Source organism: Scardinius erythrophthalmus (genome assembly GCF_964197995.2).
Source record: "Scardinius erythrophthalmus genome assembly, chromosome: 25".
Taxonomy (NCBI): Eukaryota; Metazoa; Chordata; class Actinopteri; order Cypriniformes; family Leuciscidae; genus Scardinius; species Scardinius erythrophthalmus.
This window is the reverse complement of record NC_138245.1, coordinates 8460415-8484676: the sequence shown is the minus strand read 5'-3', so window position 1 is coordinate 8484676 and position 24262 is coordinate 8460415. Positions and strand designations below refer to the sequence as shown.

Genomic DNA, 24262 nt, shown 5'->3' with positions numbered 1-24262 from the left:
TCATCTTATTATTCTCAAATTATTTCTTACGTAATTACACAGTTGTTGTTGCTTAACTGCTATGCAATTACAGATAAGCCTAAAAGCCTAATTCTGTAAATTAGTGGGGTGCTGGATCGTAAGAGAACGTAGAACGTACTTAGAGGAGAACACACGTGTTAGATGGTTTAGTTTTCATCAAACCGATGCCGATGAAATTGAACTGAGCAGGGTTATAATCTGGCAGCATGTTGATTTCGGTGTGTGGAGCATTCAGGCTTTTCTCCCGAGAGGTGACTTGGTAATGTGCTCGGAAGTTACAGAGGGGGTTGTATCCAGGTTTGAGGCTGTCTGGACAGCGGAAACCTTCCTTGATGAAAGATCCATGCTGAGACACGGCTACAAATCCGTCCTTGTGTGGCATCATCTTTATGACTGGAGAGTAGACGTACTGGATGTATAGCAAACAACCTGTAAAGAAATGACCAAAATCAAGCAACTGAAACAAGACATGAAAGACGTTATTAGCAAGTTTTACCATTTTAATTGTAAAAAATGAATCTTCCAAAAACTTTTCCTAAACATTTTAGCTGTCATGTACTACAATGAACAGTCCTCACCACTAGAGACATCCCAGACTTTGATGGTTTTATCCAAGGATCCAGTGAAGACATATTTATCATTTATTGAGAAGACAGCACAAAGGACGCCTTCAAAATAAAAACCCTTGAGGATGGAAAAAGAGCAAAACATTTTAATGTTACACAGCAGCTGTTTATTGGCAGCATTATATGTCACACTAAAAAAATAGTTAATTAGTTCTTGTTGACTTGATTTCTAGAAAAAATAACACTATAATATAGTTTGCGCCACTTTACAATAACCATGTAATAACTAGGAACTACTGTATACTGTTAAATAAAGTGCTAAACTTTAGCGCTAAACACAGGCAAAATGGGAACAGGGAAAATTAAAACAAAACATAATGAAACTAAACAGACTTAAACATAACCCTGACATATACATTCTCTGAAAACATTTCTTAACTTATTCAGTATTGCTTCCCAGGTAAATTTATATTGTTTTAAGAACTTTTAGTTATTCTACCTGGAAAATAAGACAAATTTATATTAAAAACTGGATATTTTTTCTAAAGTATCTTTAATGGAGAAGTCAATTGAATAAGGCATAACCTTATAACCTTTGTATGTGTTGGTAGCACATCCTGATACAGAGCATTACTGTTTGTCACAGTCAGATCCGTCAATGATTTGTCTAAATTCCAGACTAAATCCATGAAGTCTAAACTTTTCTTGGCAGGTGACTGTTGAAGAGGGCGGATTCTGGAATCCACTGCTTCTTCATGTAATGAGTGATTATAATCAAAGTATTAATCATTATTTTACCTTAATATCACATGAGTTGAATGACTTCTCTGGGCTTGTGAGATTTTACCTTGTTATTGAAGTTACCAGTGTGATTACTGAAAAGTTATTTTCATGTATTCTCTAATGTCTGTATTTGATATCTGAATACAGTAACAGTGCTTGCTCATTTTGCTCATTCGGCTTCCAAAACTGAATTATGGACTTCTTTAACATGTGTCAATATATACAATTGTGGTCAGAATTAATGGCACCCCTGGTAAATATGATCAAAAATGGCTATAAAAAATACATCTGCATTTTTTATCCTTTTGATCGTTCATTAAAAATCTAACCTTTCATTGAAGTAAAATAATTGAAAGTGGGGGGTAAATCGCATTATGAAATAAATGTTTTTCTCCAAAACACATTGGACACAATTATTGGCACCCCTAAAATTTTTCCGAGTAAAAAATCTCTGAAGTATATTCCCATTAATATTTACCTTTTTTTAGCACACCAGGGTGACTAGGAACATGAAATTGTCCAGCTATGACTTCTTGTTTCACAGGAGTTTAAAAATGAGAAAACACAAAGGCCAAATTTCCTTTATCATCCATCACAATGAGTAAAACCAAATAATATAGTTCTGATGTGCAGCAAAAGATTGTTGAGCATCACAAAATAGAAAGTGGCTGTAAGAATTGAAAATCCCCATTTTGACCAAAGACTCTTCAAGGATCACAGATGGATAATTGCAGAGATTAATTGAGTCTTGGGGTCAGAAGCCTACAAAAAAAAATAATAATAATAATAATTTCAAACAACCCCTACACCCCCACATGTTGTTTTGGAGGGTTTTAAGAAAAATCCTCTTCGCTCCTCCAAAAACAAACTCCAGCATATTCAGTTGTCAGACACGACTGGAACTTCAAACGGTACAGGGTTCTGTGGTCAGATGAAACTAGAAAAAGCTTTTTGGAAGCAAACACGCTAGATGGGTTTGGTGCACACAAGGATAACAAGTAACCCATGTGTACAATTTAATATACCGTTGGATCTTTAATGTTGTGGGCATATTTTACTGCTGGAGGTCCTGGACATCTTGTTCAGATACATGGGTACATGGGATTCTATCAAATATCAACAGATAAAAAATCAAAACCTTACTTCCTCTGTTAGAAATCTTATCTGTGGTTGGCCGTGGTTGGATCTTCCATCAGGACAACGATCCAAAACAAACATTCAACACAAAAATGTGTTAGGGAGCACAAAATGAAGCTTCTGCCATGACCGTCCCAGTTCCCTGACCTGATGAGTGGAGTGAACTGAAGAGAAGAAGCACCAACATGGAGGAATGGTCTCTGATCTCTTGTCAGGTGTTCTCCAAACTCATCAGGCATTATAGGAGAAAACTCAGAGCTGTTATCTTGGCAAAAGGAGATTGCAAAAAGTATTTAATAAAAGGGTGCCAATAATTGTGGCCAACGTGTTTTGGAGAAAAACATTTTATATGTGATTATAAATTATAAAATCACCCCCTATCTGTCTGTCTGTATACATGTGGAAAATTATTATGTTTATCTATTTCTTAGCCAATCAGAATCATTCAACATGAAGCAAGGACGTAGCTTAGACCTTGGTGTATGGTATAATTGCTGTGATCTTTGTAACTGTAAGCGGGGAGGCCTACAAAACTCCTTGTGAGTCTTGAGGCTGACTTCTGCTGATGAAACTGCAAACTATCTTCAACAAAACTTTTCTTCAGTTTATTATAATTCTGACTCCGGGCCTTCATTCATCATATCTGGTTCTGGGTCTTTGACTGTTAATCCCCTTACACTGTGTTTAAGTTGACCACTGAAATCAATGTGGGCTGCAGCTTTTCGCTCAACTGGATTGGGGGAAAAAAATGAAAACAAAACTGGAAAAAACAATAACATTAAAAACTAATAATTAAATAGACTATTTAAGAACTATTTGTGAGAAGTTTGTACTTTTTATGCTTATTTGAGTATCACTCTGTTAGCGTAGCAACATGCTAATAACTTCTAATAAAATAGACCCAACCACAGGCAAATTATAGTAAAAAAATATTTAAATATACTATTTTACATAATATTTGTGAGTAGTCTGCATTTTTATGCGTATTCAAGCATCATACTAGCCTAGAAATCTAGACGCACCCTAGCGGCAGCAAAATGTATTTTGCAGCCAGGGCAGTCTCCATAGACTTTCGAGCTGCAAAAACCTAAATTGGGTCAGGCCAATCACGTCGCGTATAGAGTAGGCGGGGCGGGCTTAACATATGACGACAGAGTTGCGACGGTTACCTGCTGCTACGTGAAAACAAAGAATGACGGCTGCTGCTGGAGAACAGTTTTTTGAATCGGCTTTGAGGACTTGGAGTTAAGTTTTTCTTTGAGAAAAGAGCAAAGAACGGCACTGAAGTCATTCTTAAAAAAAGGAAGATGTATTTGTCGTTTTGCCGGCCAGATATGGCAAAAGTTGAATCTATCAACTAGCTCGGCTGTTGGGAAAACGCTCTGGTTGGTTGAAGTGCTGTCCTATTGCGTGCAGAGGGAATTTGAAAGACAGCCGTTTATCCCGCCCCTCGGATTAAACCGCGTCTATGGTGAGTTTCCAGACCTAACATCTTGATGTAGGTCTGGCTTGCCAGGCTAGCATCATAATGTTTGCTTGCAACATGTTAACAACAAACTCAGTTAAAACTAATTGTGAGCAGAGCCAAAAAAGACCAAAACACAGGCACATTATAGTTTAATAGACTATTTTACCGTGTACCGGTATTCGTCAGTAGTACGTATTTTCTAATGCTTATTGAAGTATCACATTGTTAGTTTAGCAGCATGGTAACAATATACTCTATTTAAATTATATTTAACAGAATAAAAATAGACCCAAACATAGGCAAATTAAATTCCTTGGCTCAATTAAAAAAGCTCAAATCATAGCAACCTGTGAACCCTCACCTTGTACTCCATGGTGTGATTCAGCAAGACGGGACTCAGATTCCACAACTTCTGAACACAGTCTTGAGAGCCAATCAACGCTTGCGTATCCCAGTTGCTCATGGTGATGCAGGTTATGGCTGCCCCATGGTGATCCAGCTCGGCTGCCGTGGCATTCTTAAAGTCATAGATTACAACTTCACCACCAAAGGTCCCATAGAGCAGCCTGCAGTCGGACAGCAGAGCCATGGCGGAGATTGGGGAATGCAGTAAGCACAAGGAGTACCTCTCAAATGGGCCGTCCACACAGGGGAAACTGTCCCTTGCTGTAATCTCAAACAGACAGACCGCATTCTCATATGCCACAGCCATTTTGTCCTCCCGCGGGCTGATAGCTATGCTGCGTACTGTCGGTAGGCTTTCTGGAGGTGGCAGGCACAGGGTTTCTTGGGCAAAGTCCAATGGGTAAATAAGGATGGTCCCAGTCTGCAGTCCACAGAAGAGTAGGTTTTTCTGCTGGGCTAATTCCATACAGCACACCTCTGAAGACACGTCCATAATGTCTGTCCGTAGACCTGTGAAATATGTGAATGTGAAGATTTTCGTTCATCTTCGGAACACAAATCTTTATGATGAAATCTGAGAGCTTTCTGTCCCTCCATTGAAAGCTACGCAACTACTACTTTGATGCTTCAACAGTTCACAAAGAGATCATAAAACTAATTCTAATGAACTGAGCGGTTTAGTCCAATTTTCTGATAAGACAATCAATTTATATGATGAAAAGATTGAATTTAGGCATTTATTCACATATAAACATTGATCAGCGAACATAAAACTCAACCGAACCATCTTGACGTGTGAGAACAAACCTCTTGTGAAATCTCAAACTTTCTGCGTAACATGAGAATGAACCTCAGTGGTTCTTGCAAAAGCTTAAACTTTCTGCGTAACACGAGAATGAACCTCATTGGTTTTTGCTGAAGCTCAAACGTGCTTCGTAACATGAGAATGAACCTCATTGGTTCTCGTACGTCAAGCGAACATGCTAGAGCTTCCGTTTATCTGATGTGTTATTTGAGGAATCTTTATAAAAGAATAAATTTAATCTGTTCATCATATAAAGCGATCGTGTCTATACAGAAAATTTGGGCTAAACCGCTTAATTCATATGGATTCTCTTCATGAACTTTTTGAATCGTCAAAGTCGTGGTTGCGTAGCTGTCTATGGAGGGACAGAAATCTCTCAGATTTCATAAAAAAAGAACTTCATTTGTGTTCCGAAGATGAAAGAATGTCTTGTGGATTTGGAACGACATGAGGTTGAGTAATTAATGACAAAATTTTCATTTTTGGGTGAACTAACCCTTTAAGATCTTGCACATAATTATAACAATGAAAACCAATATCGTCTTATTACGTTTCACCTTCTGAACAGCTCCAGGTGAAAACTTCTGTTTTATTTCCCTCTTTGACATAAAATAGAGTATCACCGTCTTTCGACAGGACCACTAGGGGGCAGTATGCTGGGATGAAACTCTTGCTCCTGTGCTTGGTGTTGTAGTCCAGCTGCCATACTTTGAGCTGGTTGGCAATAAGAGAGGCAGAGATAATAGTGCGCTGATGTACAGCCAAAGTGGACACAGCAGAATCCATCACACCGATCCAGTCCAGCAGGGCTCCTGTGGTTAAACTCCACACCTTGAAGAGTACAAGATGATCAAATTACATTCAAGGCAATGGCTGTGAGATGAAACTGTACCTATTTGGGAAGAGAGGGATTAAACTGACCCGTATAATCCGATCCTGGGCACTAGTGATGATTTCGCTACCTTCACCGCTTGAGACCGCACATAGGACAGATGCATCATGGTGAAGATCCAGAACCTTCTGCATTGAAGTCAGTGTCACAAGGAACACACACAATGTTCTGTCACATCCTTCAACAAGAAACAAAAGTAGTAGATCAGCAAGAAGTTTATCGGCACAAATGTATGTTCTCTGACATAAGACCATTACATTCATTTAACACAAGATCATTTTTCATAGACAATACTAGCATGTTTAACACCACATTGTGTGTGCAACCCAAGGAGGGCTCTGATTCTACAACAATCAAACTCAGCTATTCAACCCTGTTACCAATATTTAAAAAAAAAAAAAAAAAAAAAAAAAAAAAAAAAGATCAGACAAACATTTCCTTTAATTTATAAGAAAAGAAATACCAAAATTTGGTCCAGACTAAATACCAAAAATATAAAACCTTCATACCAAACTAGATAGCTGAGCGATTCCATATAATATTTATTATTTTTTATTTACTTACTCAAATGACTCAAATATATGCTAATATAAAATAAAACTGCTAATACACAGATGTATCTTAATTCTACATATGAAAATTAATACATAATGTACTTGAAATTAAGGGGGGGGGGTGGAATATTTAAGTTATACATATGTCTGAATAGGGTTTTCACAAAATTAACTATCAGTGTGAAACACTCCTATACTCAAAAAAAACAAAAAAAAAACATGGAGACCACATTTTCAAATAGGCTCTAGTGATTTTTCTTGCTATGGTGTCAATGTTTCCATTGCCATGTGTTCTAATAGTAAATTTAACCACCGATTAATGTTTAATATTGGTTTCGTTTTCCACTGTTCCAAGAATAGCTTTCTTGAAAAGTATGAGCGCGATATAAACAAATTTGACGTAATGTGGTACAGCGTCAAGCTCTGAAAGTTCTCCTAATAAACAGAGAGAAGGGGATAATGGTATTTTAATCTGAAGAACAATTCAGCCATTCATATCTTGATTTCCTGACAAGTGTAAACGTGGTCTTTTGGCCATGTCCCAAATGGCACAATTCTTGTGCACTTGTGGTCTTGCAGACTTACAATGGCCACCACGTGCGTGTTATGTGCCCTCAATGCGCACTTTTACGAGCCCGCACTGAAGCGATCTCCACAGCAGACTTCTACCTGATATTGAAAGTGTGGACTCGGAGGAAGACTGCAAGGGCTTAGGTTTCCATTTTGGATACGGCCTTGTTTCAATCGAAACACTGACCCAACATTTTGGCTCGACTAATGGTAATGGCTGATTAATGGAAGAATAAGGGGCCTGTTTTATATTAGTGATGCACACTTCAAGAGTGATTAATAAATGAGAAAAGATAACCAGACAGTGACACGTGTAAAGGCACCTGCAAAAAGCAGTTTTTCATCCTCAGATGTTCTGAGGAACAAAGCTGGAGAGGGAAGATCAACCACAGACTCAATTCCATGGCTCCATACCTGCACACACACAAACACCTTCGAATAAAGCTGAAATTCTACATTTTGCTCGGTCTTTACAGAAACAAGGTACATACCGAATGTAGACGGCCTTCCCCAAAAGCAATGAGTATCTTGGAGTATTTGGTGAGTGTCAGAGAGCAGGTGATATTGTGGTGTCCAACAGAGCAGGGTAGGGGGGTCTGGGAATTCTGCACGCCAGTGTCAGTGTCATAAAAACAGAGTGTCCCCTCACTGCATATGCATGCTACGGCATCTCCCACAACACCAAGAACAGAACAAACCTCTGCGGTCACCTCATACAGGGGCTCGGCAGTGTCCAAGTGCCAAGCTTTAACCTAGTAACAAAAGGACGGGAACAAAAAACTATAAACAAACAACATTCAACAGTTATATTAATTATTAGAGGAACACAAACATAAAAATGCGGTCATTATTGATTTGATGTGAGGGTGAGTGAATAATGACCTTATTTCCATTTTAAACTTTTCCTTTAAGAAAAAAAATATGATATAAATTTGTCATACTAGGCTGCTTGGGTTGGTTATTATAATCTTCCTTTCTTCAATCAAATGGACATGTGCAGTGGTGTGTGTTTGGACAGACACTGCATCAGCAATGCAGAAAAGCTGTTGTCCACTTATCAGACACCATTTTCTTAGTGTGCCATCGAGTGCAGTAGATAGACAGTTATTGGTTTTATCCATCATCTTCAGGGACAGCACCCCCGCTACACAGAGAAAGAGAAATTTAAGATCAAGTCTAAACCAAAGGTTTTTATATTTTCATATACTTGAACAGTGTTCACTCTAAAGCATTTTTAATGATGTTTCTACCAGGGAACTCCATCTCTACATGTGCTGCAAATTGAATGTGCATTTGGGAACACAATGTACGTGTAGGTTATTTGATAAGTTTATAGCATTTCAGCAGTTAAATAAAATAAAATAAAAGCCTGATCATTTAAAATGTTTGCAGCTTAAAGAGTTTGAAAGTTTGAAAGTGAAAAAAATAAATTACATAAATATCAGTAGTGTAACTTGTAGTGAGATACAATATAAAAGTATTATATATTTATTTTTATTTTACATTACAATTGTAATTTACAATAGTAATATATTTGTTGCCTTTTCTATTTTTGTAATTAGAGTTAAAATAATAATAATAATTATTATTATTATTATTCCTAAAACACCAGTGTGGATGTGAAGTGAACTATCACAATTAAACCGGTTTGAGTCCACTTTAAAGTCCAGCTGCAAAGTCAAAATAAAACACTTAAAAAGGTTTAAATATTTTATCTAATCACTTGCATGGTTGCCATGATGTGATCACTAACTGGCATCATAGAATCTTGAATATGTGAATGTGTCATGAAATTATTGAAATGTTAGTTTAAAATCTTGAGTTGAGCCCAGATTTCCTCGCTTTCAGTATAGATTTAGCTTGGAATCAAGTCAAGAGAAAAAGTGGGTGAGCCATTTCTCCCACATCCCCTGATTTGCAACACCCTGTTTTTTTACAATGCTTAAAACCTACCTGTGTGTCCAGAAAGAGTATGAAGAGTCTCTAGATGGCTTAGACTCCAGACTATGATCAGCCCATCCTCTGAACCCGCTACCAGCAGCTCCCTCTTTGAGCATATCACAACAGTCTTTACCCCTTCAAAAGTCAAGAAAACAAACATAATGCTATGAAATCACATTAAGCCGATTAACAGCATGTCTGGAAAGTTTAGTTTTACTTTAACAAAAGCAAGAATGAGCTCCTTTATATGGCGTCACCTTTAGTGAACCCTGTGAGGGTACTCTTTAGTGGGCCCCCAGGGGCCTGAAAGAAGCTGCATTTGGGCACAAGCACTGGGTCAGTACAGGATCCAAACCAGTCCATGCACTGAGAGCACAACTGACCAATCATAGAGGGGTAGAGATCAGCAAGGCCCTGCAGCCTGGCGAAGATCTCTGTGACCAAATGTGAGGGAGCTTATAAAAGAGTAAGATAAAAAAAAAATGATCAAGTTAAAAAAAAAAAAAATACAGAAAGACGAGTTACTTTTTTAAAAAATGATGTTTTAGATGTTTCTTGAATTATAATATTTCAAAATGGAACGTGGAAGGATGATGAACTGGTGTGATTGGTTTTCCTGTGCCTAAAAGGAAATAAGTCTTTGAATGTCATCTGTAAATTCTCACACTAGTATTTATGGAGGATTTAAAGGGATAATTCACTCAAAAATGAAAATTCTGTTTTTACATTTATATTGTACTTATTGCATTGATATTAAAGAATTTCATACCGATTTGGAACAACCTGAGGGTGAGTTCAAGTTGTTCCAGATCTGTATGAATTTCTTTCTTTCGCTGAACACAATAGAAGATATTTGAAAGAATATTGGTAACCAAACAGTTGATGGGGGAAAATACTGGTAGGGGGCCCCATCAACTTTTTGGTTACCAATATTCTTCCAAATATCTTCTTTTGTGTTCAGCAGAAGGAAGAAATTCAAACTTGAAGGTGAGTAATTGACGACATTATATTCATTTTTGGGTGAACTATCCCTTTAAGAGTGCTCTAAAAACTGACAAATGAATAGCCATATTTAAACTTAATATTTTAAATGTAGTTAACTAATTTTAAGATGAAGGGTGTAATTACACTTCAGTGATGGCACAGAAATTGCACACTTCACCTTCAAAGACCCCATGAAATTGCTTGAAAAGTGCAGTTTTTCTCTTTCCTCTAGAATAGATGAGATCTAAAGCCGAGCACACACTTAACGATTGTAAGGCCGATTATGACTTTAATTTGATACTTATTACTGATCATGATCAAACGCGCCGAGTCGCGTTCAGCCGGTGTTTAAAATCTGCTCAAGTCATTGGAAACAATCTGTAAGTGCGTTCAGTCAGTCTTAGAATGTTTCAGTTAGTCGTTAAGTGTTTATCCGGCTTAAGCTCACAGACAAACTAAAAGCTACAAAACTCCAAATATAATTTCATAAAAACATGAAACCCAATACTATGGATAATTTAGAGACAGAAATTGGAATTGTGAGCCATGGTGAATTTTAATGAATTTAAAAAACAAAAAAGCTAAATATTGCCTTACAAATAGATTCTTATTTCCATATATTAAATAAATATAATTGGTGGGACACAGCCTACGGAAGCCCCATACTTACCCACTTGGCCATCGCTAAAATCTAATGAGGGCTTAAGCAGCAGAAATGTCTCTTTCAGCATTTGTATCTCAGGGCATTCTGTGAGATCAGTGCAAAGCGACAGGTCCTGAATAACACAGCTCACGCCACACTGCAGAGTTTTACAACACAACCAATCCAGACTGCCTGTGAGAATAAATACACAATTATCTTTTCATATATTTAAAGTTTACCAAAACATAAAACACAATACAAAGAACATTTGTCATTTGGTCATTTAGTAGGGATGAGATTTAGTGGGGATGGGATAACAGTATAGGGTTACTATATAACATACGGTAACCATTTACCCATTCCTTTCTTTAGGGAAAATTGAGAGAAAATACAATAGATTTGGCAATTTTTTTTTTTAAAGAAATGCATACTTTTGAAGGGAAGTGCAAGCAATACTGTGATCAGATGAAAAGAGACACATGTATAACTTCACATAATGTGCATGTATGTATCTTATTACAAGTAAATTGCATACTTTATTACAAATAAAGTAAAAAACGGTTCAAACAGACCATATGATGACTTTTGTTAATAAAATAATACCAAAGGATAATAAACAACCTAGCAAAACTCAAAATGGTTTTATGCTGTGTTCTTTTAGTGGAACAAAGTAATTGTGTCATGGCTTATCTTATTTATTACATATTAATTTATTTAAAATTTGCAAAGTAAAGTCTACATGTTCGTTAATGAATTTCATGTATAGACCTCTTATTTTAGATTTGCTTTTTGTGAGCACTTCTCCTTTGTGCACATTTTAGAGTGGCCTTTTATTGTGGCCAGTCCATAGACTGTACACCTGTGCAATAATCATGCTGTCTAATCAGCATCTTGACATGCCACACCTGTGAGGTGGATGGATTATCTCGGCAAAGGAGAAGTGCTCACTAACACAGATTTAGACAGATTTGTGAACAATATTTGAGAGAAATAGGCCTTTTGTGTACATAGAAAAAGACTTAGATCTTTGAGTTCAGCTCATGAAAAATGGGAGCAAAAACAAAAGTGTTGCGTTTATAATTTTGTTCAGTGTATATAAGCAATAAGCAACTACATGTCAACTAGCAGTCATTAGAGTGTTAGTAGACTGTCTGCTTAATATCTGCTAGCAATTTTTATGGTCCATCAACAGACAATCTGTAAGCAACTTTGCAACTACATGTTACAAGACTAGAACTTATTCTACTAACCTGAACCCTAACTCCTAACCTTAACCTAACAGTCTTGTAACAGTCTAATACCCTAATGAGAGTTGGTTGACATGTAGTTGCAGTTACCTTTAGTTAGTAGAATGTCTAAAGTGGACCACAGAAACAAAGTGTAAACCTATTTAAACCTCACCGAGCACTGATTGGCTTAGCTCCTCCCATTTGCCTGCATGAGCGAGGTGATAGGGCAGTTCATGAAGCTTTCGTAAATTGGCAATTTCCCCAGTAAACCACAAGGGCTGGGGTGGTACCTTGAAAATATAGCGTGTTTTACCACCAATTTTTTTTTTAAATATATAGGTTACTTACATCTTAAAAAAATATTTGACAATGCTGATTTTGTGACCTTGAACAATACCTTTCTGTCAGCATTTAGCAGTGTGGTTAGTGAGGGCAGAAGAATAGGCCTGAGCTGCCCTTTACTCCACTGTCCTGAGAAATATTCGGCAAGGATGGAGTGCATGTCAGCTTTCACATCGCGTGACAAATATCTCTTTCTTATCAGCTCTGTGAACTGCCTAAGAAAAGTAAAGGCTAAGATGAGAACAGTGATAAAATAGGCATAGGGAGCACTAGAATTTTTCCTAGAGGGCCGTCCACTTGCAGACTAGAGATTGTCACGGGTCATATTTCTACTGGTTATCATTGATCAGTTAGCTCATGCTGGTAGATCCCACTCATTTAAATTTTTGAAACTTAAATTTTCCATCTGTTTTTTCTCCATTCCATTTATGCAATCAGGAAAGAAAACATTACATTTCACTGAGACTGATTGTAGTTTAGAAAATTTTCGAATGTCCAAACCTTTACCTGTGAGCGAAACCCAGTAGAATAACACCCCCCTCCCATCTCTCCGCCAGATGAGCTCTCAGGTCATGTCGGAGACGTGACCAATGAAGACGCGGGAATCGCAAGAGTGTGTGGCTTGGAGGAAGCCAGTACTTATAGATCTCTGCCAGAACGTCATTATCTAACGACAAGACATCCTGTAACTCTGCCTCTGATAGTCCATGTCTGTTGAATATGTAAAAGGCAAATAATTACATTTAAAAACTTAGACTTCTGTTACAAAAATGGACCAACCCAACTGTTGGGTTAGGTTTTTAAATACAAATTTTAACCCAACGGTTGGCTTTGTCTATATTTGACCCAAATTTGGGTTGAAACAACCCAGCATTTTTTAGAGTGTGTGTGAAATGTCAAAAATAAGAGTTAGACCTGCCAATTATGAAGGCTAGTATTTGACTCATCGAAAGCTGCAAATATACCACAACAAGTGCATTTATGCAGATTTCTTAATGTGGCACAGAGGCTACTTAAAGGGATAGTTCACCCAAAAATGAAAATTCTGTCATTAATTATTCACCCTCATGTCGTTTCAAACCCATAAGACTTTCGTTCATCTTCAGAACACAAATGAAGATCTTTTTGATGAAATCTTAGAGCTTTCTGTCCCTCCATAGACACCTACGCAACCACCACTTAGACGCTTCAAAAAGTTCATAGATCATAAAATTAATCCATATGAATTGAGTGGTTTAGTCCAAATTTTCTGGAGACACAAATTTAGTCATGAATTTAGTCTTTTATTCACAAATTATCATTGATCAGCGAACATAACAATGCTTGATGCGCAAGAACAAACCTCTTGCTGAAGCTCAAAGGCGTAACACGAGAATGTACCTCATTGGTTCTTGCACGTCAAGCGAACATGCTTGAGCGTATATTTAACAGAACTGTTACATGTGCATGTAGTTTGACTGGTTACTTTTTTCTTTCTTAATGGTTTGTCTGCTCTCTAGTGGTTGGAAATGTTTGTTACCTGTGTCTTATGAGCAGATTCCCATATCCATGACCGGATGAGCATGGATATAAGGAGCCTCATTGCTACATCTGGGCGGCGGGATTTGTGCAGCGGTCTAGTTGCGCTCGTTTTTCATTGTTTTTCTGTTTTCCCTGTTCATTTGCTCCCACATCTTATGTTATGATTATTGTTCGTAAATAAAACCCCAATTGGATCGAGCCTTTTGTGTTGACCCTCTTCTATTTTATGGCTGTGACCGTAACATAATTGGGGGCTCGTCCAAAACTATTATGTTTATGTTATTTTCAACTGTTTTCGTGTGGAAGTAACTAATGTGATCCCATGCGAGTATAGTTTTTGTAGTCGCCAGGTAGGTTTGGACTTGCTACTTTGTTATTTTGTCTTTTTTATGTTTAGTGGTTATTCGGAATGGGGGTATGCTTCAGTTCACCTGCAGCTGTTCGTCAATTGGATCAGTGCGCAGGATTTCATGATTTCAGTGTTTAAAGTTGCCCAAAGCCACTAATGCCACTGAAGAGGGTATAAAATGAATGTTTAAACAAGGTAAATAAAATTGTGTTGTGGAATTGCTTTTAGTTACACAAGTGATTTTGAAACTCATTTTCAAACCTGTAGAATTTTTGTGTTAATTTCGTATAGCGGCCAAATTTAGTTCATATTCTGTTTAGTTGGGTGAATTGATAATCTTCAGTGAGAGCGATTTGATGGTCTAATTGCTTGCACAATTTTCAGGGTAAATGCTAATGTTTCTGTTTTCACTATTGTGAGTAAGTGTGTGGATCTGTTTTCTTAAAGTGGCCTGAAAACATTTGATCATTGCTACTGCAATGTGCAACTACTGGTAAGGTGCAAGAAGCCTATGTGGCATTATCTATAGAGGAATCTGCAGATTATAAGGTAGTGAAAGCTGCTATATTAAAAGCTTATGAGCTAGTTCCAGAGGCGTATATACAGCGTTTCAGACATTGTTCGAAGCCTCCCAGTGAGACCTACTTTGAGTTTGCGCAAGAGATGGAAATAATGTTTGACCGTTGATGCTCGTCTCAAAAAGTTTAAACAAATAAGAAACAAATAAGACAACTCATTTTGGTGGAAGAATATAAGAATTGCTTACCTGCTGCTCTTTCTACCTACATAAATGAACAGAAGGCCGATACACTCCACAAAGCCGCTACCTTAGCTGATGACTTTATTTTAACGCATAAAGAGAAATCGTGGGATAAAACACATGCTTGTCACGGTGTGGTGCAGGCAGAAGAAGACGAAGGAGAATCAAAAGTTCAATCAAAAGGGAGGGAGGGAGGAGGCCGAAGAGTAGGTGAGGGCAGACAGAAGGCAGGAGGGACCAGGCTGTGCAGGTGGCCAGGGTGGAGCAGGTTGTGCAGGCGGCCGTGCAGACAGCCAGGGTGGAGACGACGGAGGGAGGAGCCATGGTAGAGAAAGGGTTGACGACTCCAGGGGGCCGACTGATGGAGGCGGACCTGTGGAAGTCGAGACCCGGATGGAGCCGGAGAGCCGACAAGCCAGGGCGATGCTGAGGATCCTGAGGGACATGGCGATGCCGATGGCTCTGGCGACCAAGGCGCAGACGGGGATCCAGAAGGCCGCGGTGGAGCCAGAGCGACAGAGGACTAGGGAGCCTGGAGGAGCTGGTGAACTGATGGGCCACGGTGGAGATGAGGGAGGTAGGAGCCATGGTTGAGCTGATGGATCGACGGGCTGAGGTATAGTCCTGGTCACGGAGGTTGGAGGCGGAGACCGGGGACCCACTGACCAGACTGGAGCTGCAGGCTGGCAGACCCACGGCGACCCCACCTCCTCGAAGGTGGTTTGATGAGCTGAGGGGCTGTCAGGCAGTGGCAGAAGAAGGGTTGAGAGGTGGCAGATGGGAGGAGGTGGGAGAGGGAGGCTGGGTGGGGATTCAGGAACCGATTCTGGCTCAGGGACAGACTCAGGTTCAGGAACAGGCTCGGGCTCGTGAACAGGCTCAGGCTCAGACTCAGACTCGGGAACAGATTCAGATACAGGCTCGGGAACAGATTCAAATCCAGGCTTGGGAACAGATTCAGATACAGGCTCTGAAACAGATTCAGATTCAGGCTCAGGAAAAGATCTGGGAATATGGACAGTCCTTGGGGCAGGAACAGATCTATGAACAGGAACAGATGTTGGAGCAGGAACATGTCGAGGAACAGTGTCTGGCTGTGTTCTGGGTCGAGGCATGACGCTCTCCAGACACCGGATGACAGTCTCCCTCCAGTCTAGTCCTGTGGTGTCAGGGAGGTCAATTGGATGGTTGAATGTGGCCCCGATCCGGAACAAGGTGCTCAGGCTCTCGTCATCGAGGGTGCTGGTGACAGCAAGGCGGCAAAAGTCCTTGACGAATGAAAAAAAGTTTTGGCTCTCCTGAGCCATGACGATAATGCTCACCCTATCGTCCATTTTGGCCGGTCCGATTTTCTGTCACGGTGTGGTGCAGGCAGAAGAAGACGAAGGAGAATCAAAAGTTCCAATGTAAACTTTTACTCACAATATAAATCTTACAGGTACATAGAAGACAGGCAGAAGGTTCACACACACTTAATACGACAGAGATCGGAAAATGAACAAGGTAACACAAAGAGCTTAAATACAAGGAGAAACAGATCAGGGAAACGAGACAGCTGACAAGACTTGTGACAGATGAACTAATAAGGGTTCCCACTAATAAGGGTTACTGTGGAAACAAAGGAGTGGTGGGAGAACAGAACAAAGGAAGACATGTGACTAAGGAAAACAAGACTCAGACAGAACACAGCTGTGACAATGCTGTTCCACTTCAACACTCAGTAGTAAGCCTATCGTTTTGTTTGGTGATAGAGTCTGTTTTTATTATAAGGCTTCCAGTCATTTGATTGCAAACTATCCTGTTCTTGAAAGGAAGTCTAATCCAAAACCCGTTGGGTTAGTTTCGGGTGACTTCTGTTCAAAACCTGATGGTAATACATCTGACTGCATTATTCATCCTGACAAGACTGGATATGGACCTTTCCTGCCAAGTGGAACTTTGTCTGTTCCGGGACTGGGTGAACTTCTGCCCGTTCGTGAAATGGGAACTATGGAGGTTCCATCACACAGAGTTCACTTGAAATCGAAATTGGTGACGTGATGTGGTAGTGGTTGTTCATCCATCTCTTCCAATTCCTGATGTAACCTTCGTTTTAGGAAATTATTTAGCTAGATGTAGTTGTCCTAATGTGCCACCTGAAGTTGTATCTGTGACGCTCGTTGCTACTGTTGATGACAGTGTTCTGAAGTATCCTGAGGTTTTCTCGGCATGCACGGTTACATTCTCTATGGTCTCTTGATAAATGAATTGCTGCTCGAAGGTCAGATCGTACTCTTGCTCCATTGAGTTAATTGATCCAGAACAGGAAAGTGTGAGTGTGACCCTGGCATACTTTCTCACAGATTAATAATTAATTTGTTACATTTATAAAGCGCTTTTCTCTGCACTCAAAAAGCTTTACATAGAAGGGGGGAATCTCCTCACCCACCACCAAAGATGCTACATTGATGAGAAAGTGGGCACCGTTAGTGGAATACCGTTCAAATTGTGTTTCCAGTTGTTTGAGGGCTGATTTTGGATGTGGCACATAATGGTCCAGCTAGTCATTTAGGTGTTATAAAAATGTATGATCGGATTTTGCTAAGTTTTTACTGGCAGGGTCTGAAGAAGGATGTTTCACGCTACAGCCAAACTTGCCACATTTGTCAAATGGTAGGGAAGCCCAACCAAACTATTCCGCCTGCCCCACTTTATCCAATTCAGATGGTGTTGGAACCATTTGAACACATAATAATTGATTATGTTGGACCTCTTCCCCATTCAAAGTCTGTCTACAAATATCTGCTGAAGATAATGTGCACGGTTATGCGTTTTCCCGAGGCGGTCCCTTTACGTATCATTACTGCGAGAACGATATCCAAAGAAATTCATTAAGTTCTTTACACTTTTTTGCTTGCCAAAAATAATCCAAAGTGACGAGGGGACAAATTTTACATCTCGTACGTTTTCAAGAGTGCTTAAGTGTATACGTATAACGACACTGTTTATCACTCTGAAAGTCATATGTAGGGTGCACTGGAGAGGTTTCACCAGACCCTGAAGTCTATACTTCGCACTTATTGTTTTGAACTTGGACGAAACTAGGAAGAGGGAATTCCGTGGTTACTTTTTGCCTCACGTGAAGTGGTACAAGAATCACTCAGGTTTAGCCCAGCTGAATTGGTTTTTGGCCACATTCTGCGTGGACCTTTGACCATATTAAAAGAGAAATGGCTCTGTGATTTAAAAAGTAGAACCCTTCTCGAGTACGTCACAGAGTTTTGTACACGCATTTACAGAGTCCGTAAGCTAGCCAAACAAAATCTTGAGAAAGCGCAAGACAAGATGAAGACTTGGTTTGATAAGAAAGCTAGAGAACAAATTTTAACCCTGGTGACAAAGTGTTGGTGTTGTTACCTGTGTTAGGTGGATCACTGCAACCTTAAGGTTCTCTTAAATTTGTCTGGTCAGTTACCAAATTTATCTCCTACTGAGAAAGCTGATGTTTTGGAGGTAGTGAGCCAGTTTCTGATTTTATTCAGTGACATCCCTGGCCAGACGTCCGTTATTGAGCACGATATTGATGTGGGGTCCACCACTCAACCTATAAAACAGCATCCATATTGCATCAATCCGCTGAAAAGAGCTCTTCTGCAAAAAGAGGTGCAGTATATTCTGGACAATTACATCGGGGAGCATAGCTCCAGCCCCTGGAGTTCGCCGTGTTTGCTCATTGGTAAATCCGATTAATGGTTTGTCTGCTCTCTAGTGGTTGGAAATGTATGTTACCTGAGTCTTATGAGCAGATTCCCTACCCCTGAGGACCGGATGAGCATGGATATTAGGAGCTTCGTTGCTAGCCTTTTGTGTTGCCTCTTTTTTCCGTTATGGCTGTGACCGTAACAGTTGATGAATGTTTATATGCAAATAAAAGCTTAAATTCAATCAGTTCATCATATAAAGCTATCGTATCTTTTCAGAAAATGTGGACTAAATCACTCATTTCATATGGATTAGTTTCACAATCTATTTGTGAACTTTTTGAAACGTCAAAGTGGTAGTTGTGTAGCTGTCAATGGAGGGACAGAAAGCTCTCAGATTTCATCAAAAAGATCTTCATTTGTGTTCTGAAGATGAAAGAAAGTCTTACAGGTTTGGAACGACATGGGGGTGAGTAATTAAAGATAGAATTAAATTTTTGGGTGAACTATCTCTTTAAATCAGTTTTTTTTTCTTTCATTTTTTAATATAAAAGACATTATCAATTCAATTCTGAATGGTGCACAACCTTGATATTTAAACAGGAATCACAATCACAGGAAACAACCTATGACTTGATTCTTGTGCATAGTCACACAAATGTATGCATACTGCCAGTCATGACAACTGTGGAATTTAAGGTGGTTCTGATGCGACTTTGGCATATTTTTGTACATCTTTTATGCATTTTTACACATAATTTGGAGGCAAGACAGCACGGCAGTGTAAAGATGCCATTATACCTAATTAACAAAGCATCCTCATCTATCATTAAAAAGTTAACATATTGGGTCTTGCTACACCAACATAACAAAATATGACTTACCTTGATAACAATATGAAGCTCAAAGCATGACTAACTAGCTTCTTCCCATGATTCTCCTCAAGTGATTGCAAAAACTGTGTCATCACCTCCTGTGCAGAGATGCCCAGGTGAGAACTAGACATAGAGGTCCAGGAGGACCACTGTTTAGCAATGTCTAGTATGAGTTTCAGATGCAAAGGGCTTCCGCTTTGCTGGAAGCTATGTAAGATAGTGTCCAACTGTTCTGAGTTCAGCTTGCGTCCAGCTGCGCTCATGTAGGCATCAATGACGTCTTTCCCTTGAACGTCTGTGAGAAGTTCCACTCTAAAGATGTTTTGCTCTGCTGTAACCAAAGATTTACATTTCTCAACACAGTCATCAGAAGTAGAGAGCACAATGTGTACATTAGGTGGGATCGCTTTAGGTATCCAGTCTAGATTATGGGGCTTGTTTGCCTCTAACAGCTGATCCACTGCATCTAGAATGAGTAGAAGTGTGTCTCCTTGTTTTGACACGTCTTCCAGCGTGGAATGGAAAAACCGAACCAGCTCTTCATGTGTGTTGGCAATATGTGGGTGGGGAAACTGCAACCCTGAAGCTCCACACACTTGAAGACATATACCTCTGAGAACAGAGTCAACATCTGAGCTGAGTGGAGATGTTCCCAGCAACCTCAGCACCACAATTCCCTGATGATCAACACCTCGCATTTCCTGTGCCAGTTTGCACAGCAGAGCTGTTTTACCAACCCCTGAAGGTCCATGAACCAGAAGAGGTTCATGGCAAGCATTAGTGGACTCCCACATGGTGATGCAGATCTTTCCCAGAATGCTGTCCCTCCCTTTAAACACAGAACACTTCTCCTCGCTCAGCATGGCATGATGGAAGAGCTCTTGTTTCAACCAGGACCATCCTGGATCTACTGTGCTACAACCTCCTGAAGTTTGCAGAGCGTTCCTGCTGATTAGTTCCTTCATTTGAGATGATACCTGCTCACACAGTTTTCCCAGATATTCCTTGTGTTCTTTGCGGCTCGGGTTCAAAGCTCCTTTGCTGAGCTCCATGCAGAGAGGTTGGAGGCGATCTGTGTTGCAGATGCGTTGCTTCAGGTCTGTCAAGAGCTCCCGTGCTTCTGTGTCAAGCAAGCCGTCAGCTGTGACGTCCAGGAGAAACTTTGCAAAGTTTTTCTTGCAGTCTCTTTTACTAAGTCGAGGCAGTTCACGGATAAATAGCACAGCTGATGCCTCGCCTTGAGTCTTGAGAAAGCCGTGCTCCATTTCATACTCTAAGACTATGAAACATATGTAAATAACATGATAATCATTCAAATAAAAGGAAAAACTAGGACAGGACTCATTAAACTTAAAAGACTCTTTCCATAAATATGGTATTGGGTCACATTTTTTTAATAATTAGAAGTTGAAATACCATGTTTTTTTGTTTTGTTTTTAGAATTGTTAGATAAACTATAATCTAACATCTTTTACTATTCACCTTATTTACCAAAAACATAATGTTTAGTCATGTCCCATATTTTACAACCCTGTTACCATTTGATTTTACAAAATACAATAAAATTATTTAAAATTCTGACACCCAAGAAGTAACATCCTGTTTGGTTACAATGTTGTAAAAATCACAAATCCACATACAAAACAAACATAAAATGAAGATTTTCGATTACTAACTCACCCTTCATGACACTTCAAACCTGTATGCATTTCTTTCTTCTGCAGAACACAAACTTTATAAAAAAAGTTATACAATGAAAGTCAGTATTGGAAATTGTTGGTTTGGAACCCAGTGACTTTTACTGTATGGATAAAAAAATTATTAAAAAAATATTTTTGAGTGTGTGTGTGTTCCGCTGAAATCAGTCAGTCATACAGGTCTGCAATGAGAAAAAAAAGACCCAAATCTACACCATATTCCTGCAAAGTTTCATAATCTCTCACCAGATTTGAAAAACTTGTGCTTGTGGTCAACAGTGATATCCCCGTCTCTCTCAGCCTGTTGGGCGGCAGTGCGGAGAGCCTGCAGCAGTCGTGACTCTGTCAGATTCCAGGATATGACATCATTATCATGCAGCTGTCCTCTCTCAGAACCCCTGTCATTGTAATGAGGATAGTGAGCTGTGATTGGCTGGAGGATATATGTGGGTGGGACTGAGTTACTGTCTTTGGAGAACCATTGGTTAAGGAGCATTAAACCCTCTGAATCTTTAGAGAGTTTTGAGACCAGCGACTCAAACTCCGTTGCTGGTATAAGGTATGGGATGGGGCGATGGCCGTACTGATTACCGAGCAGAGCCTGACAAAAACAAATGCAAAACAGAGATACAGCATTACACTTAAGGATTTTAAATGAGAACCAAAACAAGCCTGATAAGGTGTTAAATGGCAAAGACTGAATAAAATGTATTAATGTTGCTGGTGACACTTACAATAAAAGTCGGCCCATCTGATATTCTCTGACAGGTTTCAATTTCTTTAATGGACAGTTCCGTTGTCAAATGATCATCTGCAATGATGTCACGCACTCCGCATCTGAGATCCACTAACTGCAAGAAAAATCAAACAAAATTCACAATAACAAACCAAAAAAAATATTATGCTCTTTGGTGGATATGTTTATATATACTGTATATAAAGAAATCCGTTCCCACCAGAATTAATCTACACTACATTTACACAACACAAACCTCCAAGACGAGACCCAAACTTTGGCAGTGGGCCTGCAACTCAGAATAGGCCTTCTCCCAGAATGCATTTCGCTCATTTTTCATGTCTGTCAAATAAAATGTAGTTTATTAATGGCAGGTCTGAAGGAGTTTATTTTGTGATATTTAATATTGTGTAACTCGATTATAGTATATATACATACTGTGTGTGTGTGTGTGTACTTGTACAACTATCTTTGTGAGGACCAGATTGAGTTTTAGACCATTGGAGTGAGGACAATGAGAGTAAAGTGAGGACATTTTGGCCAGTCCTCACTTTCTGAGACCCCTTTAAAGGCCTGTTTGAGGGTCAAGACTTGGTTTTAGGGATAAGGTTATAATTAGGTTAAGGGTAGGTTTAGGGTTCGGGTTCGGGTTAGGCACTTAGTTGTGATGGGTAAGGTTAGGGTAAGCGGCTAGAGATTGCATTGTGTCAATGAATGTCCTCATAAAGATAGATGTACAAGAGTGTGTGTATGTGTGTGTGTATATACACACACACGTGTGTATATACATATACACATAATACATATATAAATATACACACACACATAATATATATATATATATATATATATATATATATATATATATATATAAATATGTATATATTTATATATATGTATAAAAATATATTAAAAAATCTGAGTTAAGGGGACTAAAACAAGCAGTGCTAGCCTTACCCGAGTGTGTGGAGCTGATGAACACCCGCACCATTCTGGAAACAGGTTGTAAAGCATCAGCGCTCTGTCCCCGTAGAGCCTCCAATCCAAGAGCTTCGCTCATCTCCACCACAGCCATCCTGACCAACACACTTCAATAAATCCAGAGTATGATCACCTGCACTACTCCTGTCTTCATAACCCACCCAAATCTTAGTGACCCCCCAAAAATTACAGCATTGAATAATGAGGTCCAGGACTACTGAGCATCACTGCTTAGTTCGAGAAGTGAAAGAGTAGATCTGAAAGCCGAATATTAATTGAGCCCCTGGATGAAAAACACGTTTTCCACAGTATTCCACTGTAAGGAAAAGAAAACCGCCCTGTTGCGAAGCACTCCAGCACATTTGTTTGTTCTCCTCTGCACCCGTCATTTTATCCACTGAGATCAGGAAGGCCAAGAGAGACACGGTGTTTATGACCCGGACCCTGGAGACCATGAGCAGCTGCCACATCTTTAATTAACCCAAAGTGTATGAATCCATTTACTGTTGCTTTTCATTTCTGATTGCGAGTTTAAGATCCTTGGAATCATTTTGCCACTTTACAAATACATGTAATATGATTTTAAATGACAAGTATTTACGTGAAGCTGATAAACTGAGCATGCTCCCACAGGAGCAGGTGATTTTATTGCACTAACTAAACCTCTGCATCTGTTAATTGTTACTCCGTGTTGTTTGTTTCTAGCTTCTCTAATGTGCTCAGAACCCTTCAGTCTCGAGAGAGAGTAACCCAACTCTAGGCTCACCAAGGAATTGGGTGTCAGGGTTGATGCTTTGAATCATGATCAAAACTTACTTTGCCCCAGGCAAAATTGTGCAATTTATGTAATATGTTAACAATAAAAACAAAAAGACTTTTTAATTTCTTACATGAATTTTCTTGGTTTTAATATTACATTAAATGTGGAAAATGATCTATGATTTTAGTTGGATTATATTTTACATCTCAAAAAGTTGCAGTTTTTTGCTATTAGTATTTATTATTTAAAATAATACATCACAAGCAGTAAAACACTTCCATCATATTTTTTGTCATATTACTATATAATTTAAAATTGTAATTCATTATTTATATATGATATACAGTGGTGGCCAAAATGATTAGAAAGGTAAGATTTATTAATGTTTTAAAAGAAGTCTCTTCTGCTCACCAAGGCTTCATTTATTTGATCCAATTTATTTGATTTCTATTTCAGATAAATGCTGTTCTTTTGAACGTTCTATTTATCAAAAAATCCTGAAAAGAAATTGTATACAACTGCTTTCATCATTGATGATAATAATAATAAATGTTTCTTTAGCA

The 24262-nt window shown here is 39.0% G+C and overlaps 1 protein-coding gene across 1 annotated transcript; it reads right to left on the bottom strand.

The window, feature by feature from the left end:
- Positions 1-57: 57 nt before the first annotated feature.
- On the bottom strand, positions 58-23033 carry nwd1 (NACHT and WD repeat domain containing 1; the record flags this gene model as incomplete). Its single annotated transcript, XM_081357064.1, is given in 20 exon segments — positions 58-450; positions 600-705; positions 4337-4890; positions 5736-5737; positions 5739-6016; positions 6107-6255; positions 7525-7615; positions 7693-7953; positions 8143-8345; positions 9155-9277; positions 9400-9597; positions 10797-10961; positions 12171-12288; positions 12396-12555; positions 12848-13051; positions 19535-20804; positions 21469-21823; positions 21957-22069; positions 22211-22300; positions 22916-23033. Coding segments are annotated over 20 exon segments (4869 nt in total). The 3' UTR covers positions 58-139.
- Between the last annotated feature and the right edge of the window lie 1229 nt (positions 23034-24262).